This window comes from Aptenodytes patagonicus, chromosome 7 (assembly GCF_965638725.1).
Source record: "Aptenodytes patagonicus chromosome 7, bAptPat1.pri.cur, whole genome shotgun sequence".
In the NCBI taxonomy this organism is placed as follows: Eukaryota; Metazoa; Chordata; class Aves; order Sphenisciformes; family Spheniscidae; genus Aptenodytes; species Aptenodytes patagonicus.
In genome coordinates this window covers 35,376,205-35,394,060 of record NC_134955.1, presented here as the reverse complement: position 1 = coordinate 35,394,060, position 17,856 = coordinate 35,376,205, and the positions used below count along the sequence as shown (strand labels likewise).

The 17,856-nt window shown below is 41.3% G+C and overlaps 2 protein-coding genes across 4 annotated transcripts in view; one reads left to right on the top strand and one right to left on the bottom strand.

Annotated features, from left to right (window-relative positions):
- PALS1 (protein associated with LIN7 1, MAGUK p55 family member) overlaps positions 1-4,085 on the top strand; it is a 60,997-nt gene extending 56,912 nt beyond the window's left edge. For all 3 annotated transcript variants that reach the window (XM_076344855.1, XM_076344853.1, XM_076344854.1), the window contains one exon: positions 947-4,085. In XM_076344855.1, coding sequence (XP_076200970.1) covers positions 947-1,123 — 177 coding nt within the window. In that variant the 3' untranslated portion in view covers positions 1,124-4,085. The remainder of the gene's footprint in view (positions 1-946) is intronic.
- An 860-nt stretch (positions 4,086-4,945) lies between these two features.
- On the bottom strand, positions 4,946-17,640 carry ATP6V1D (ATPase H+ transporting V1 subunit D). The gene is made up of 9 exons (XM_076344856.1): positions 17,520-17,640; positions 14,627-14,744; positions 13,364-13,443; positions 11,888-11,955; positions 11,148-11,192; positions 8,406-8,509; positions 7,911-7,977; positions 6,364-6,442; positions 4,946-5,728 (listed from the first exon to the last, which is right to left on the bottom strand). The coding sequence occupies exons 1-9, from the start codon at positions 17,558-17,560 to the stop codon at positions 5,587-5,589; spliced, it is 744 nt and encodes a 247-aa protein (XP_076200971.1). The 5' UTR covers positions 17,561-17,640; the 3' UTR covers positions 4,946-5,586.
- Between the last annotated feature and the right edge of the window lie 216 nt (positions 17,641-17,856).

The window sequence follows — 17,856 nt, the reverse complement described above, 5'->3', positions numbered from 1 at the left end:
TGGGTAAACGCCACTATGTTAAACCCCTTCCCCTCATAAAGAAAAGGGTATTTCTTGCATGTATGCCTGTATGTGGCCTTGATTTTTCTTAAGTGTGTATAGTGCCTAGAAAAAAAATCTTGAAGGCCTGAAGTCCCTTTTGAGAATATCCTCTTTAGAAAATTATCTCAAAAATTATACCTGAATACTCCTTTGTAATACAAAAATAAGCTGCAGAAGAGAAAAACACACACACTTTTAGAATCCAAGTGTAAACAAAAAAATCTGAAGTAAAACAAGCCATTTCTACTTCTCCCTCTGCATCATTTATCTATATCTGCAATATTCTTGCTTTTAACATACTTCCTTCCAGCTCCCAAATCATGTTTTCCACTTTTCTGCAATGTCATTTACCTGATGCTATGGTGATTTGATCAACTTAAATATATAGCGCTCACTGTGGTTCTCATTGCTGTTTATTGGTGAAAATACTTCAATGATAGCTGTTGCCTTTGACTGTTTGGTGTTTGTAGTGCTACATCTTCAGAGGAACGCTGTCTTGTTCTACGCCATTCAAACTTATTCTCACACTCTCTCTGCCATCTCCAGTCTTTTTCAGAAGGATAATGGGCTCAGCAATCTAACTTATTTTTCAGAAATGTGATTTAAGAGCCTCAGTAAGATGAATGTCATAAAATGTGCAGTGCTAGATCTTCTTCGTTTACTTCGGTCTGGGACAGTTATTTGCTGGTTTGCCACTTATGGCCAATCAGAAAGGATTGTCTTGAATGCCCTTAGCTTTCAAATATGTATCATGGTTCAATGTTATTGTAAACTTTTCAATAGCTGGTAGTAATACCATGAAAATTTGTGTAAAAGACTTTTCTGAGTCGAGTTGTTACCTTTCCCTACTCTGTGGCTGTGGGGGAGAATTACACACGTACACTAATTCTGTTTTTGATTGCAGCCAGAAGAGCTGAGAGAAATCATAGAGAAGACAAGGGAAATGGAACAGAACAATGGCCACTACTTTGATACCGCAGTTGTGAATTCTGATCTTGATAAGGCGTATCAAGAGTTACTTCGGTTAATAAACAAACTTGACACAGAACCCCAGTGGGTGCCCTCTACCTGGCTACGATGAGAGAGCAATTCCAAGGGACAAATGGACTTCAATCTAGTAATCTTTCCAAGGAGATCGTGTGTAGGTCTGTCCAATTCTAGTATAAATGCGTGAGCTCTAGACCTCAGTGGCTGCATCATTTGCTAGTGAAATTGCGTATTATTGAAAAAATACGCTTATCAGCTTGTGAGCCGATTTAACTGATCTAATGATTGTCCAAGTTTTCTTTCTCTGTGGTCTAGAAATGGAGACCTTGTCAGTACTAAATTCTAAAGCTTTAGATAGATTTTTCTAGTAACTACTTTTATACATAAATCCACCTTTTTTACCTAGAATCACCCTTATGAAATCAAAGATTTTTAAGTGTGTGTATATATACAGTCTATGCTGTCACATAGTTATAAATATGAATGTTATTTAACACTTAACTTAATGACTTTGTGGGACATGATGGTAGTTCAGGAGAATAATTCTACAGATCATTGGGCAGAGAAATAATCTACACGTGAAAAACGTTAATGAGAAATCTCTCCTGTTCAAAAAATACACAGAATGAAGATGCCGCTCTGGTCTGGAGCTGCCCTGTGAGGCTTGAGTTAATATTTTAATTCTCAAAACATTCCATTTTCTAATAGCACTGTAATTGGAAAATGTGTATAATGTAAATATTTCAACCCTTATGTCTTTTTAGTCAAGACTTTTTAAATCAGATTTGACTGCACATTAATTTTAGGTCCAATCAAAGATTAATATTATATTGATCTTCTAGATGTGATATTTTTATGGAATTTTCTTTAAAAGATATTGACCAATTGGAGCCGCTGTTTTCCACAGATCTGTAGAGATATTTAGAAAGGCAGAGGTTATATTTTTGTGAAAAATATATAGTTATAAGACATGCTGCTTAAAAGTCAACTTAAGTTCTCATGTTTTATAACAGAGTACTGACTAAACTAGACTGATGTGCTGAACATTGGAAGATAGTGGGGTTTTTTAATCTCTGCAAGTGGTTCATCTTGTGGCTGTTGGTCTAATGGATAACTAACTGGAATTAAAATAGCTGAATGTAGCTACTGCGTTATAAATGAGTATTGTAATTCACTAGCCAACATATTGTCCTGCCTTTGCTCAGTACTGCAGTGAAAGTATGTGTAAAACACTGGTAACTGACTGAGAAGTCATAAGAAAGGGGAATATTTGTAATGGTTAAAACAAACAAAAAAAACTTGAAAGAAGTGAACAAAAGGCAAGGTCTGCCTGTATCCTAGTGTGTTCTGCAAAGCAGATTGGAACATCTCTGCATCCTCGAATGATTCTGAGCTGTGAAGGTTTAACTACTAAGGCTATGCATCTGCAGTAGGGCTGTTCTGTCGCTGAAGCTAACTGAGTAATAGTATCTTGGCTGTTTTGGTTTTGGGTAGCACAAAGAACCTTGACTGTGAATATCTCTTAATTTTAGCCGTAGTGTTTCTTTGTTACTACAGGTAAAACACTGGAGTTGCATCAATGTGTAGTTCACTCCTGTTTAATGTTGAAGGATGAAAAAGTTGATTTTTCCCATTCTGTCTTGCATATATTCTTCAAATGTTAATGGAACAAATTCACACCCATAGTTAAATAGAGAGCTCAAAGTATACAGCGGATATAAAGAAATTGTCAGGTAACTATCCTAGTTACTGAACTAACATTCAGTACATTTTTGTATTGAAAAATGGAAGTATAGAGTGCATTTGTGTCTTGTTAGAAAGCGAAATTATTTGCTGGTTTAATTAGTATTTAGGGCTGAAAAGCAATTAAGCAATTAGTGAAGATAAGTAATGACCCTTCAGAAAGAAAAGGGGTTGGAAACTTTAATATCTTTAGTTCAATTCAGTGTTAGAAATAATGTGCTAGCAGTTGGCCTACGGGCTGGATATTCAAAATAATGGCTTTTTGCCTCACATTGCAGGCACGTTCTCAGTTTAATCCATAGTTTATGACAACTACAATGTTTGGGTATATTGGATAGTCAGTGTTTCATAGATGACAAAATATTGTATCGATTCTACCCTTTTTTAAGAAAGATCATTGTAGATGTATTAGGCTTTTTGGTATTGACTGTTTCATAGTTGGACAAGAAGGTGGAAAGCAGTAAAATGTGTTCGTCAAGGGTAACCTAGCTCAGCTACGTAGGTACTGTCCAAATTCTTGCAGTCACAATCAGCTCAAGATGGTTGCTGAACCCCCTTAGGCATTCCGTGTTCATAGGCAGCGTCAGTCACAGTAAATCATGCTGTTAATGTATTTGACTCATGTTTGTCTCCCCAGTTTTTCTGAAATGGTGTACAGAAGCTGTTTTTATACAAATAAGCTTTTGAATGTAGACTTAAAGAACGCTGCTTGAAGTTCAGCTCTACTCTCTTAATTCCCAAGGCACACAGTACTTGCTGACATCCCTGTTAGAGAGGTGCTACGATAGTTTATAACCAATGTTAGCTTTGTCTCCTGCCGAAAGGAAAGGCTTGAGCAGCACTGAGAAATGTACCTGGCTGGCTGCTGCCAGTTTGGACCTGGAACTACCTTGTGTAAGAAATTATTCTGCCTTCTTTAATGAAGAACGTGTGTTAATTCCCTTGAGAGTAAAAGAGACTATGCAAACTTCACTGGTGAAACTCTTCAACCTTATCACAGGCTTTGTAGTGAGCTGTATCAGACTGAAATGAGGGTATCTGCATTTTTACCAGTCCAGATTTAATTAAAAATAAATGTTAGCTGAATTGCATAAAAGAATTTTTGAATGTAATTATATGTGACTTTTTAAAATATAAGATGGGGGGTTTAATGCCTTAAATAATTAAGGTAACTTTAGTGAGACCTGTGGTTAGCCCCACATTGTAGTTTTATACATGTATCTGCACTCTGTATTTTGAGACATCATGAACTGCACACTAATGTAAAAATGTAAAATATTTCTAGATTTAAAATAAATCACTGTACAATTTTACTTCTTGTAGTGGATCTTGGGAGTCTTCTTTCTGCCATTTTGCTGAATGTGTGAAAGGTGCTGTGACCCATCAGTGCCCTAGAGGATGTTCTCTGTTCCTTCTGACACCATGCGTCCAGTGGGAGAGGATGTCCTCAGATCTACAGTTTCACTCTTTCAAGCTGGACCTGTATCTTACAAGAGACGATGGACTTACTATTCAGCTGTGCTGCCTTCAGTTTCAAAAGAGAAAAGAAATGGCCTTGTGCCTCGTACAGTTATAAAATGACTTTTTAAAGGTGTTAATAGAAATTCATTTCCTTGCACTTACCCTGCGTCTGCAGTTAAGTGCTGGATCATGTTTAAAACAAGATGCTTGCCTTGAAGAGACCAGTAGTACTAGAGACAATGTACTAGTACTACTGCTATGGCATGTGTTCAGTTTGCTGATTGCAAACCAATGTCTTTAGGAAAAGAGCCCTTCAAACTGAGCAGCATTCAGTGACAGCCTGCTTATCAGCCACTCTCCTAGACTCCCCTAATCGGCAAAGGACATGAAGATTCACAGCAAGGATGGACTGCTGTACTTTCAACCCTGCTTTGCTTGCCAACCTACTGGTTGCAATGAAGATTTGGAGCAACGTGTAGCTGGATAGTTGAGAAAAGTTTCTACGTGTTTGTGTCAGGAAGAAGCCAATTCTCCTTGGTTACTTATCTAAAGGAGTAAAGGTTAAGTGAATGTGGGCACAGGCTGAAAAGAGATGTGTCCAGTGTGGATTCTAAGTTGGGGGTAGGTGATGAAGCAAAGGTTTTATTTTGAAATCAACACGACAAGCTTTTAAGACCACCATCTGCTAGCAACTTAAGCCAGACACCAGATATTTAACATTTAAAATTTTTACTTGTTTCTAGCACAGACAGTACACAAGTTGGCAGAACCTCTAATTAAAACCAGAGATGTTTTAGGCCAATGGTAACAATCGTGCAACAAAAACAAATCACAGAAGACTGTGGATTTCATCAACAGGTTAGAAAATGAGAGTTGCCTTTACTGACATTTGACTTCAGCTGTGCCAATACCTGCTTTAAGCAACTTGAACATTAATAGTTCAGCAGTAAAGAACATCACATGCATCTCCCTCCCTAAATAATGTTTTCCTCTGCTTGCACTAGGAAGGGGAGCAATTAAAGAGGAATCTGGTTAAGCAAATCCAGAGCTGTCCTGCAAAAACCACAGCTATGGACAGTCATTCCTAGTAAGTGAAGAAATAGGCTGAACACACAACAGGCGGCTTTCCTGATAGTAAAGCACCTGACTGGTCTCTCCTTTTTCCTCCTGTGCTGCAGTCAAGTTCCCAGATTTCTAATCTCCCAGGAGAAATCCACAATCCATTCAACTCAAGACTTATACACCAACTGAGAAGCCACATAAGTATCATTGAGGCAACATGTCCTGAATTATATTGCAAATGGACATTCTGTATTCTGGGTCCCCTGCTCCATATGCAACAACTGTGCTGGGTTACTCAAAGAGAAGGTCTTCATCTTTCTCTTCTGCTAAGAGATTGGCTGGTTCACGTTCCCTACCAGCAGCCCTCCGCAGCTCCCGTTCTTTCTCAGATTTTTCTTTCAATACTTTTTTCTTTTCCTGGATCTTCTTTAACCTGTGAAGAGAAATGTGGCTTATCTGTGAAACAAATGTCTTCATAAAACAGGCTAGCAGCAAAGATGCCATACAACTTGGGTATGATAAAGCTGCCTGGAGAAGGTTCCCCAGGAAATGAAAATCCTGTAACAAATGGCAAAAGGCTTTTATCACTAGCTGCTGCCATTGAAAAACTTCATCTCTGCAGATTAACTCATTTCTTCATCCAAACTATAGATTATATTCTTGACCTTAAACACTGTTATACTACTCTGCTTGTTTTTAATGAAGTTAGTTCTCCTTTAATTCATTTCAGGTTTGACACTTTTGCTTCAGGTAGCCCCAAACACTGACCTCTATGGTAGAGGTGTCCTTACAGTACACCGAGGCATTCTGCTTTATCCCATCATTCTGTCTGGAAGAATGATAATGACAGCTATGTACAAGCTAGTGGTAGGGATTCATTTGTAACTTTCAGACAAGTAATGGCAGATCTCCAAGTGCTCAGCTCTGGCAACTCAGTGTGCAGTAAGAACCAGGTCACATTTAACAGTCTTCACTGCCAGATTTGGTGAACAGTTCTCGTAAGTCCCTTCTGAAGAATGGTCTATTTAGAGAAAAAGAGACCAGTCTAGGTTTGTTTTAGATATTTACCTGTAGAATTCCTCTCGCTCTCGTTCATCCAGTTCTGTGATGATATAAGAAAGAGTACGCTCGATCCTGGGAATAATCACTAAAAAAACAAATAAGGAAGCTGTTGGACTGCTGTTATATTAGCAGGAAGTTATCTAATGCAGTGCACAGATGGTTGTTTAAAGTCAATCTAGTAATTCTTTTGGCTAGGGGAAATTTACATGTCTTTCATGGAAGATCATACTATTTCATTGTGGACAAGTACACAAAATCATTTTCTTCAGTAAGTCCAGGACTAAACTAGGACTCGAAACATCACAGAATCTCCTGTAGCACGTTCTTTTGAAAGATGCAATGGAATCAGTAAGCACTGATCCCTGATTGTTCGTAAGGTCCTTTTTCCCCGTGGAAGTGGTTAAAAAAAGTCCTGCAAGAGGTGGGCAAGATTTGAATTAAAACTATGTTCTTCCATTACATTCTTTCAGAAACTTCTGTTCAATATAGTACTTTTACTCACAGAATTATGATCTCTGTTTGAAAAAGCCATCATGAAAACAAATATTCAAATATAACCCCATCACAAGGGAAGAGATAAGACATTAAACAAAGCTTTAACACCCAACTGGGCAAGTGTCAGAATCACTTTTTGAAAGGAGAAAGCTGTTATCAGCACTACCAAAGTTATTTGGAAGGCTGCAGAGGAAACCTTTTCTACAGTCAAATTTGCAGAGTGATAAGCTGCAGATAAGGCCTGCACGTTCAAAGGAACAAGTCTATGAAAAACAGTACTGAAAAGGACCATTTAGAATAATGTACTGAAATAAGTTATTTCATACATGCAAAGATGATTAAATCTGAGCTATCAACAACTCGGAAAGGAACTTGAAATAATCTAAGCACCCTGGATACTGCAGCAAAAGGAATCACAGCAATATTGTGCATAGGTAGTACTTAAGCAATTGCAAGAAACAAATTTACAATCAGGAACGCGAAGGATAAGCAATTCAGATGAAAAATACCAGAGTATTGACATTAGGACTGTTCTGTTTCCTGTAACACAAACCTGAATAGGTTACCAAGATTTCTCTCTGGATGCCTACTCCGCAATCCCATCCAAAACCAACAAAAAAAGTCACCAGCTCTCCACTGGACAGCATCGTTACAGTTTTAAAAGCTGTTATGCTAGCTATTAGAACATCTTGACACATAAAAACATCCTGTCTTTTGTTTCTAGTCAACAGACTTGACCAAATAGTCAGTCACTAGCAGAGACTCCAGAATGTGTTTGTGAAATCTTTGTTCTATAGGTTCTCAATACAACTTCCCAATTACTTTCTCTGTTTGCATATTCATCTATCTCTGTGTACTCCAGTCCATTCCACTGGGCTTTTAATTTTTGTTCTTACTTGCAATATGTTTCATTGTAACGCTCTCTGAAGAGTTCTTGAACTGGTCAGAAATCCTACTAACAAGAAAGCAGTCAAAAGAAGAGTGGCTTCCATGACCCTGCTCCTCATCTTGCATGGAGACAGAAAAATATTATGCATCCCAAATGGAAAAATACTCACCATGTTCAATTGCATTCACACGTCTGTTTGTTATTTTAATGGCTTCGTCCAAAGTAACAAAGGATGTCTGATGGAATGGGATTAAATAATTAATATATAACAAGACAAATTCAGCATTTCCATCAATTCTATACACAAAACGAAACAGCACTTGAAAGCCAAAGCCACGTCTGTAATGTAGCTTTACACACTACATTCTTGATAGAAGCACAATTTTTTCTACTGATGTCAGTAGCACGCTGAACGCTGCTCATTAGCAGTTACAAATACCAACTTCCCAAAGAAAGTTTCATCTTAGCATTAAGGAATAAGGACTTCTCTGAAGCGGTAATATAAGTCTGTTTTATGGCTGGAAAAGGTTTGCAACTTTGTACAGCACTGGGACTAAAGGAGTATACTACAGCTCAAAGTATTAAGCTACAATCACTGAGACTAGGTTATTTTCATTTTAGAACAGTGAGAAACCAATGATCCCCTTTTTTTCCTCCCACCAACCTGTAAGGAGGCCAGTTCCACAAGCAGCTCCACAGCTTTGGCATAGTTCCTCTTCAGCTTAGCCAGCTGTTCTCCACCTCTGGCCAAGCCAGTCAGCTCATAGCCTGAAAAAAAATAATCATCAAATAATATTTGTTGCTACTGCTACTATGGTGTTTTCTTACTAGATAAAAATTAGTACTTTACAAACTACAGGGATACAGACAGCTCAGCAAATGACAAGCTAAAGCCTTTGCCCATTAACAAATTGTCTTTATAGTGGTTTATGTTACTACAGATCATTGTTGTGCATGTCCACAGTAAGACCTACCAGTCTCAAAACCTGGTAATTCAAGACAAGCCTTCTCCTCATCTGAAAAACTCACTGATTTAGGAAATTAAAATCCACTATAGTCCCTAATAATCCCTCCACATCACAGGAACAGGGCAAAGCATCACAGACGAAGTAAGTACACCTATGCCTATGATGTTTGTTCAGGACGCTGGTTGAGAGAGTCCCGTGGGAGACGGTCCTGAAGGGCAAAGGGGTCCAGGAAGGCTGGACGATCTTCAAGAAGGAAGTCTTAAAGGCGCAGGAGCAGGCTGTCCCTGTACGCCGTAAGAAGAATGGGTGGGGAAGACGACCGGCCTGGCTGAACAGGGAGCTCTTGCTGGGACTCAGGAAAAAAAGGAGAGTTTACCGCTTGTGGAAGAAGGGGCAGGCGACTCAAGAAGAGTACAGGGATCTCGTTAGGTCGTGCAGAGAGGAAATGAGAAAGGCAAAAGCCCAGCTAGAACGCAATCTGGCCGCTGTCGTTAAAGACAACAAAAAAAGTTTTTACAAATATATCAATGACAAGAAGAGAGCCAAGGAGAATCTCCATCCTTTATTGGATGCAAGGGGGAACATTGTCACTGAGGATGAGGAAAAGGCTGAGGTACTCAATGCCTTCTTTGCCTCAGTCTTTAACAGGCAGACCAGTTATCCTCAGGGTACTCGGCCCCCCGAGCTGGAAGACGGGGACGGCGAGCAGGATGAACCCCCCGTAATCCAGGAGGAAGCAGTCAATGACCTGCTATGCCACCTGGACGCTCACAAGTCTATGGGGCCGGATGGGATCCACCCGAGAGTGCTGAGGGAGCTGGCGGAGGTGCTCGCCAAGCCGCTCTCCATCATTTATCAGCAGTCCTGGTTAACGGGGGAGGTCCCGGAAGACTGGAGGCTTGCCAATGTGACGCCCATCCACAAGAAGGGCCGGAAGGAGGATCCGGGGAACTACAGGCCTGTCAGCCTGACCTCGGTGCCGGGGAAGATTATGGAGCGGCTCATCTTGAGGGCGCTCACAAGGCATGAGCGGGACAACCAGGGGATCAGGCCTAGCCAGCACGGATTCATGAGAGGCAGGTCCTGCTTGACCAACCTGATCTCCTTCTATGACCAGGTGACCCGCCTAGTGGATGAGGGAAAGGCTGTGGATGTGGTCTACCTGGACTTCAGCAAGGCCTTTGACACTGTCTCCCACAGCATTCTCCTCGAGAAGCTGGCGGCTCACGGCTTAGACAGGTGGACTCTGCGCTGGGTCAAAAACTGGCTGGACGGCCGGGCCCAGAGAGTTGTGGTGAATGGAGTTAAATCCAGTTGGCGGCCGGTCACGAGCGGTGTTCCCCAGGGCTCAGTACTGGGGCCGGTCTTGTTTAATATCTTTATTGATGATCTGGATGAGGGGATTGAGTGCACCCTCAGTAAGTTTGCAGACGACACCAAGTTGGGTGGGAGTGTTGATCTGCTCGAGGGTAGGAAGGCTCTGCAGAGGGACCTGGACAGGCTGGATGGATGGGCCCAGGCCAACTTTATGAGGTTCAACAAGGCCAAGTGCCGGGTCCTGCACTTCGGCCACAACAACCCCATGCAGCGCTACAGGCTTGGGGAAGAGTGGCTGGAAAGCTGCCTGGCGGAAAAGGACCTGGGGGTGTTGGTCGACAGCCGGCTGAACATGAGCCGGCAGTGTGCCCAGGCGGCCAAGAAGGCCAATGGCATCCTGGCCTGTATCAGAAATAGTGTGGCCAGTAGGAGTAGGGAAGTGATTGTGCCCCTGTACTCGGCCCTGGTGAGGCCGCACCTCGAATACTGTGTTCAGTTTTGGGCCCCTCACTACAAGAAGGACATTGAGGTGCTGGAGCGTGTCCAGAGAAGGGCAACGAGGCTGGTGAGGGGTCTGGAGCACAAGTCTTATGAGGAGCGGCTGAGGGAACGGGGGTTGTTTAGCCTGGAGAAAAGGAGGCTGAGGGGAGACCTCATCGCTCTCTACAACTACCTGAAAGGAGGTTGTAGCGAGGTGGGTGTTGGTCTTTTCTCCGAAGTAACAAGCGATAGGACGAGAGGAAATGGCCTCAAGTTGCAGCAGGGGAGGTTTAGATTGGATGTAAGGAAAAATTTCTTTACTGAAAGAGTGGTGAAACATTGGAACAGGCTGCCCAGGGAAGTGGTTGAGTCCCCATCCCTGGAGGTATTTAAAAGACGTGTAGATGAGGCGCTTAGGGACATGGTTTAGTGGGCCTGGTGGTGTTGGGTTGATGGTTGGACTCGATGATCTTAGAGGTCTTTTCCAACCTCAATGATTCTATGATTCTATGATTCTATGATTCTATGATTCTATGATGTAAACTGACTTATCAGCAAGATATGACATGACAAGTCTTTTTGTATTAGCATAGAACAGCCGTAAGTACATGCAAGGTAGAAAATACTTGTTTTGTACTTACTGTCCCCTCCTTCCTGGTAATGCTCAAAAACTGGCAAGGTTACACCTGACAAAAAGTGAACAAGAATGTGCATAAGAACATAAAGGATTACAGATTTTTATTAAGTACAACTCATTTTTACCCCATTTGCTTCTAATACATTATGTAAGCTCAGAAGCTTTGTTTCCAAAATCTTTCTATATAGCTTGGAACGATTAAGTCATGCTGGTTCTGACATCTTAATACAGAACTTCAGAATTGTATTCAGATCACAGAGGTCTAGACACATGAAAAATTCAGGGAAGTATTCCGGTTTATTCAGTGTTCAGTTTTATTATGTTTCTGTTTAGTAATGCATTCCCTGTGCTTAAGGAATATTTTAAGCATTCAATCCTGATTTATCTTTCTTGTTTTCTTCATAGACCATTATTATTTAATTTCCTGAAACATTTATTTTTTGATACTTAATTTCCTAATCTATTTTTCAGTAAAGCTCTGTGGAAGTTATGCTTTGTCCAAAGATCTAGAAATTGGACTGCAGTTTACACACACTCATTTAATTTTATGAGAAGTAGATAACTAAATATAAAAATTATATGCTGTATGTGAAAAAAAAAACAGCAAATTACAAGCATTCCTACTGTTAGATGAATAAGAAAATAAAGAAGAGGAGACAGTGTTTGGATACATTCCTGCATATTTCAGAGTCTCCTCCCACAATTCCCTTAAGAGTTGAACTACTCATAGTCTGGAAAAGTCACCTGCTACATTGTCTTTTTTAGCTCTGATCTTGACTTGAGCTTTGTTCACGTTTTGGATCACAGTGGTACTGTAAGGAAGAAAACATACATCGTAATCAAGAAAGCTGAAGTGGTTCATTAAGTCATCATTATATATAAGATGAAGTAGTAATCAAATAGCCGTACAGATTTGGAAATTGTCTTCAGCTCAGTTCTCTATGCAATTCATTGCACAGACTTCGAAGCTAACACAGAAGCTTTGAAAGAAATAGGTTTCCAGCAATGTTTAGAAATGTAAAAGACGCAGAGTCTGTGAAATGTAACTTTAAAAATGTCTTAGACCAAGTATACAAAGCATAGCTAAAAACTAGCCAGTTATCTGGCAAATTACTTTAAAATATGTTAATAATATTGAGTCTAACCAACCTGTGAAACTTTTTTCCCAATAAAAGTGAAGGAATTTCAAGGCTTTAACACAGCCCAAGGCCACAACATTTTGTTCATTTGAGTTTGTATGTATTTGTTCTTTCAGAACATTTATGAGTTTGTTTACCCACTAACTCTACCATATTAACAGACTTCAGCTTGTACAACAATTCGTCTTGAAGAATTCTAAAGTGTTTTAAGGTCTTCCAAGAACAGGTCACTACAGCCAACTCTTCTACTGAAGTACATTTGCTTACAGGGTGGAATCTGACTATTGTTTATAGCTAAACACTGTGACTGGTTAGGACAGGAAACAGCACCATATCCAAATGAAAGGGCAAAAAGACTTCTCTCCAGCAGCACACAGACTACTACTGTGTCTGATCACTTAGTTCTTCCCCGTTAATTGGTGGTACCATCAGCTGAATCATTAACACTTCCCCAACTTTATTCCACAAGATCTACACACATTTGAATGAATTACACAAACACCCTAGTTAGAACTGTAATTTATTAAAATACAATTAAAAAGTACCCTACTGGAAGAAAAAGATTTGTTTCCCCTCTCACATACAGCCCTCCCTAGCCCTAGTGAGACAAGAGGTCAATGAGATAGGAGGTTAGAACAATTAGTAAAATTTCTGTATGACTTACTGGGAGAAAATAACATACATTACATCCGGCCCTCAAATTCACAAGAAAGATCAAAATGATAAATAGTCCAATACTCTGCTATAAATTCTTGTTTCCCTACATTTTAGATTCCAAACTGCAAAAAGCAACACCTTCTCAAATCAAGGATTTGTACGTAAATTCTGTTAATCTTTCCACTTTGTTTAGCTTCCAATGGAGTATACATTTTCATCATGCAAATTATCTCTCTCCTGCAGTGATGTCTCCTATCTTTACCTAATGGAATTCAGTTCATCCTGTCCTACCTTGTCCACTGTCTTTCTTTTTTCTTTTTAAAGTGCATTTAAGAATTTTACTTTTTTTTCCAAAAGAGAAATCAACAATTTGTTAATCGTTTTTTCCCATGGGTAGGACATCCACAAGATCAGCAATCCTCACCTGAAATCTCCTGCTGTAAACTTTGCCTCAGCAAGTGAAAAGGCAGCTTCTCTCATCACCTCACCCATCAGCATCTTAGTCTGTTTAAAAAAAAAAAAACAACAAAAGAGGCAGCAAATACAAGGCACATCATTACTCCTTTTCCAGGGTAAATAACTAACAGCATAAAGAGAAGAATGAGAAATTTAAGAGAGTGAGAAAGTCCTGTATGCATAGCTTACTCTCAAACTGCAAATCATAATTCCCAGGTGACTGGCAAAAGAAGAAATATTTCAGCTGTTTCACTGACCCAGTGTAGAACTCACAGAAATGGCAAAAGACTTGTCTGTCTTAATAATCATAAAATTCTACTACAAGGGGGTTAAATCACAACAGTAGAATGGCTCAGTAAGAAAACACTCGTTACTTCATATTGTACCGAATACTACGAGACAGCTGAAGTTGTTTTTCAACATGTATATATATGTGGCTTTGTGAAGCTGCGCTCTCCTCCTGCTCCATTTTTCCCCCATTTTTACACATTTGAAGCCCTTGTAGCTAAAAAACACGCTACTGAGAAGCAAGAGCCTTTGTATATTAGACAGTTTATAGGAATCAAGATACAGAGTGCTAAGAGCTTGTCAACAGCATGGCAACAAAGCACTACTGATAACCATAGATATCGTAGCAGTTGCAGCCAAAACAGTACAACTAAAACCCGTCCAGTATGGTAGAACAGAACAAGCCGTGTTAGGCTCTACTGAGTTATCTTAGATTTGTCGTTCATGTTGCAATGGAAGAAGCAGGACTTGGTGTTTCTTCATAAAGGAACAAGTTCCATCTGGACAAAACTTCTGCTTTCTAGTGTAGCTAGTCATGCAGGAAACATTATAGATCCGCAGTATCCTCTCAAGCCAGATAAAGCAACAAAAATGGGGCTACAGAACATGTTAAATCCACCCCTAAAGTATTTAGCAGCATCAGAGCAAATTCCCTGTAATGTAGAAGAGATGATAGGGAACTTTTGACACAAAAGAAAGCAGAGCCTAGGACTGGTTGGAAAGAGGTGAAGAATATTAACTCTTACAAAATTTCTGTATCATTGCAGCCACAAAAACATAATTCTGCTCATCTGTCCTCACTTACAGTAGCCTCACTTACTTATCCACGAAGTTGTCCTACGTTCCAGCCTACCTAATGAAGTTAGCAGAACGGGAATGCACAACTGACAGAACAGACAGATTTCAAATAAAGTGAGCCAAACGGGAATTCTGATTTACCTACCTCAATAATTTTCTTAAGGATCTGCCTGAATCGAAGTGTCAAAGCATCAGATTTTTTCTTCAAGAGGTTACGACCTGTTTGGGCTCCTTTCAAACGAGCCTTCATGATGGTCTGAGCCCTGTTAAACAGAGGAATAAATACAAATATCCTGCATCATCCGAAGGGATTAGGAAAAAACTTATGCAAAGTTTTCTGACATGGACATGACTGAAATTATGAAGCAACCAAGAAACATCAATGCAGTAAAACAGGATGGCCAATTCACGACAGAATTTTATGTTCCTATTTAAAATTCCTATAAGGGAATTTATTATATTTACCTCCATCATCAATGAGAATTACAAGGTTATTATCTGCAAAGTCAAAGATCGTGGAAAATTGACAAGTCATTTTTCAGCGCTTCCATAATAGGAAATCAGAGTTTTCATTTTTCTTGATGACTTACAAGCACCAGAAATGCACCAGAAATCAAACTACCCCAAAACCCACTGTCAGTGTGACAGTGGTATTGCTTTTAAGCTCTTTTACTGCTATGTCATCTTTTCAAAATTAGACAACACAGCAAATTCTTCATGTGATCGTAACTGTTGATGCTGTGTTCTGATTTTATAGAGCAACAAGATATAGCAGTCATACATTCTGGTTTAGAGAAAGTCAGCAAGTACAATGATTCCGTATCTTCATACGCTGCACAGGAGATTTACAAGCTATTTAAGACAATCAGAAGTAGCATCAGTTTAAAAGGGATATTAGTAAGCTAGCTGTGGCATTGCATATCCTTTACTTCCAGTAGCACACTTACAGTTTCTCATACGGAATTAGGAACTGAAGAACGATCCAAACCTTGCTTCCCTCTCTGCTGTGGAGTATATTTTAATTTGAAGAATCTTTTGATTTAAGTTAACTAGAATAGCAGGAGCTATACTACAAAAACCACAAGCTGTGCTAACTTAAGCTACCACTTCGTACACGCAGCCACTACAGACAAAGGACAATACTCAAGTCAACTCTATGTGAAGAGAAGCCTTATACACTTCCTCTCTGACCTTGGAAAAAGTAAGTATAAGTAAGATTCTACCTACACAGTGGAATCCATTACTTTCCACATCTATTGGCATGTGATGAGAATAGCTCCATTAATATCTACCAAATACTTATAATTGAAAAGCACAAATACTTTCTGAATGTTTATGATTAAAAAACCCCAAAGAGTAAAAAGGCAGCTTTACTGTCACAATGAGCAGGTCTCTGTCACCACCTTGAACTAACTTGTTTGCTCTGTTCACCACCTGCCAGAGACTGGCTGACCTTCTAGTTCAAGCAAGACTTCACAGGCTCTGAGAGTGCACTAAACAAAGTCTTGTTTACCGTCAAGGAGACTGAGCAGCTTCTGTAATTGGTCATATCCAGCACAGAAGAGGCTCATACCAGCAAGCCACTTCATAAACAAAACAAAAAAACCCAAACCTTGTGAAATTCTGTTCTATCAGCTAACAAAAAAAAATGTTGCAGAGGCAGGCCATCTTTATTTTATCATCCTAGCTTACATTCCTATCAAAATATCAGCCTCATTTGAAACAGGGCTTGTAAATATTAAGCCTTTGTACCTCACCACCTTGCCACAATGACGTATCAGCCCACAAAACCAGATACCTTTTAAAAGTGACTGAAGTGCCTCCTCTTTGGACATGTAGACTGAATGAAGAGAGCACTATTGAAGAGCAGGAGAGAGACCTGTGACTTGGTATATGCAATAATTTATTTCTGAACTAAGTTTCAAAACAGAACCTTTACCCTGTAATGTATTAATCTTTCCATACAAACTGTTATTTCATATGTCCTGAGCTCACGTATGGGAATAATTATTATTTTACATCTGAGGTTTTCTGTCCTGCAAGGAACCTTTTTATAAAGACTACATCCAGGCATCAACCCAATTTTATGCAAGAAGACTTGAAACAGCCTTTCACCTCAAGGCAAAGTCTTTCTGTCCTGGAGGGTTCTGAAGAGAAACTGAACAGCATTATTAAAACAGCAATTTTATTAGCAGATCAGTTTCAATTGTTTGTGTTCGTTCCCATGTTGGCAACTTTCTAAGCCTTGTCAGGAGACATCTGATTTCATGACAAATAGTTTGCTGTCAGGATCTGGAAAATTACTTGACTGTCCACTGCACTTCACGAATTTAACTTCCTTCTTCTTTTTTAACACTTTATGGCCAACCTCCTGCACAGCAGTGTCGTCTATTAAAAAGTGAAGGGAAGCTATGGTTCGATTTGTGCATTTTTTCTTATATTCTACAAATTGCTCTTTTTAAAACCAAGGTTTGCGTAATTGCTTGATTTTAAATAGTCCCCCCCTGCCACTGGAAGCCGCTTGCTTCTTGGTACTGGACCCTGCAATGGCCCTCTGATGACTGACAGCGCTGATTTTGAGCCTGAAAAGAGAAACTGAAGAGAAGATCTAACTGCAGCCTTCAACCGCTTACCGAAGCGTTCTACACAAAACCCAGAGGGAGGCCCTCCTTGGAGGCGCGCAGCAGCAAACACACAACCAACAAAACGATTTCCAGCGCCGGAGCCCAGGCGGCAAGAGGAGCCCGGAGAGCCCCCGCCTCGGCGCCCCCCAGGACTGCCCCGGCCACGACCCCGAGCCCCCGCCACTCCCACCTCGGCGCTAACCCGCCCCCGCGGCTGTGCTCGGGGCACAAGCCAGGCCCGGCCGCGGCACCGGGCCCGCTCACCCCGCCGCGGCCGCGCGGGGGGTGGCCCAGGAGCCGCTCGCCCCTCAGCCGGTGCGGCGGGGGCAGGGGCGGCGGCCGGCCCGCAGCGCCCCCTCAGCCCAGCCCGCCCTCAGGCGCGGGGCGGCCCGGCCCGGCCCGGCGGACACTCACATCCGCGATGGGAAGATCTCGATGCGGTCCTTGCCCGACATGGTGGCGGCGGGGGCAGGCGGGGCGCAGGGCGGCGGGGCCCGCTCCGGCTGTCACCGCTGTCACCGCCGCCGCCGTCACGTGACGCGGCCCCGCTGTCCCCGCCCCCGCGCGAGGTGGCGCCCTGGCGGAGGGAGCACCCGGATGCCGGCGCGGCCCGCCCCTCTCCCTCCCCCCCCCCCGCCAGTCGCTTGTGGTCACGTGCCCCCGGCGACGAGAAGGAAGAGACATAATTGGCTCCCGGGTCTGTTTGTGACACCCGGAGGTCTCTGACTCTGTCCGCCCGCGTTGCCCTCAG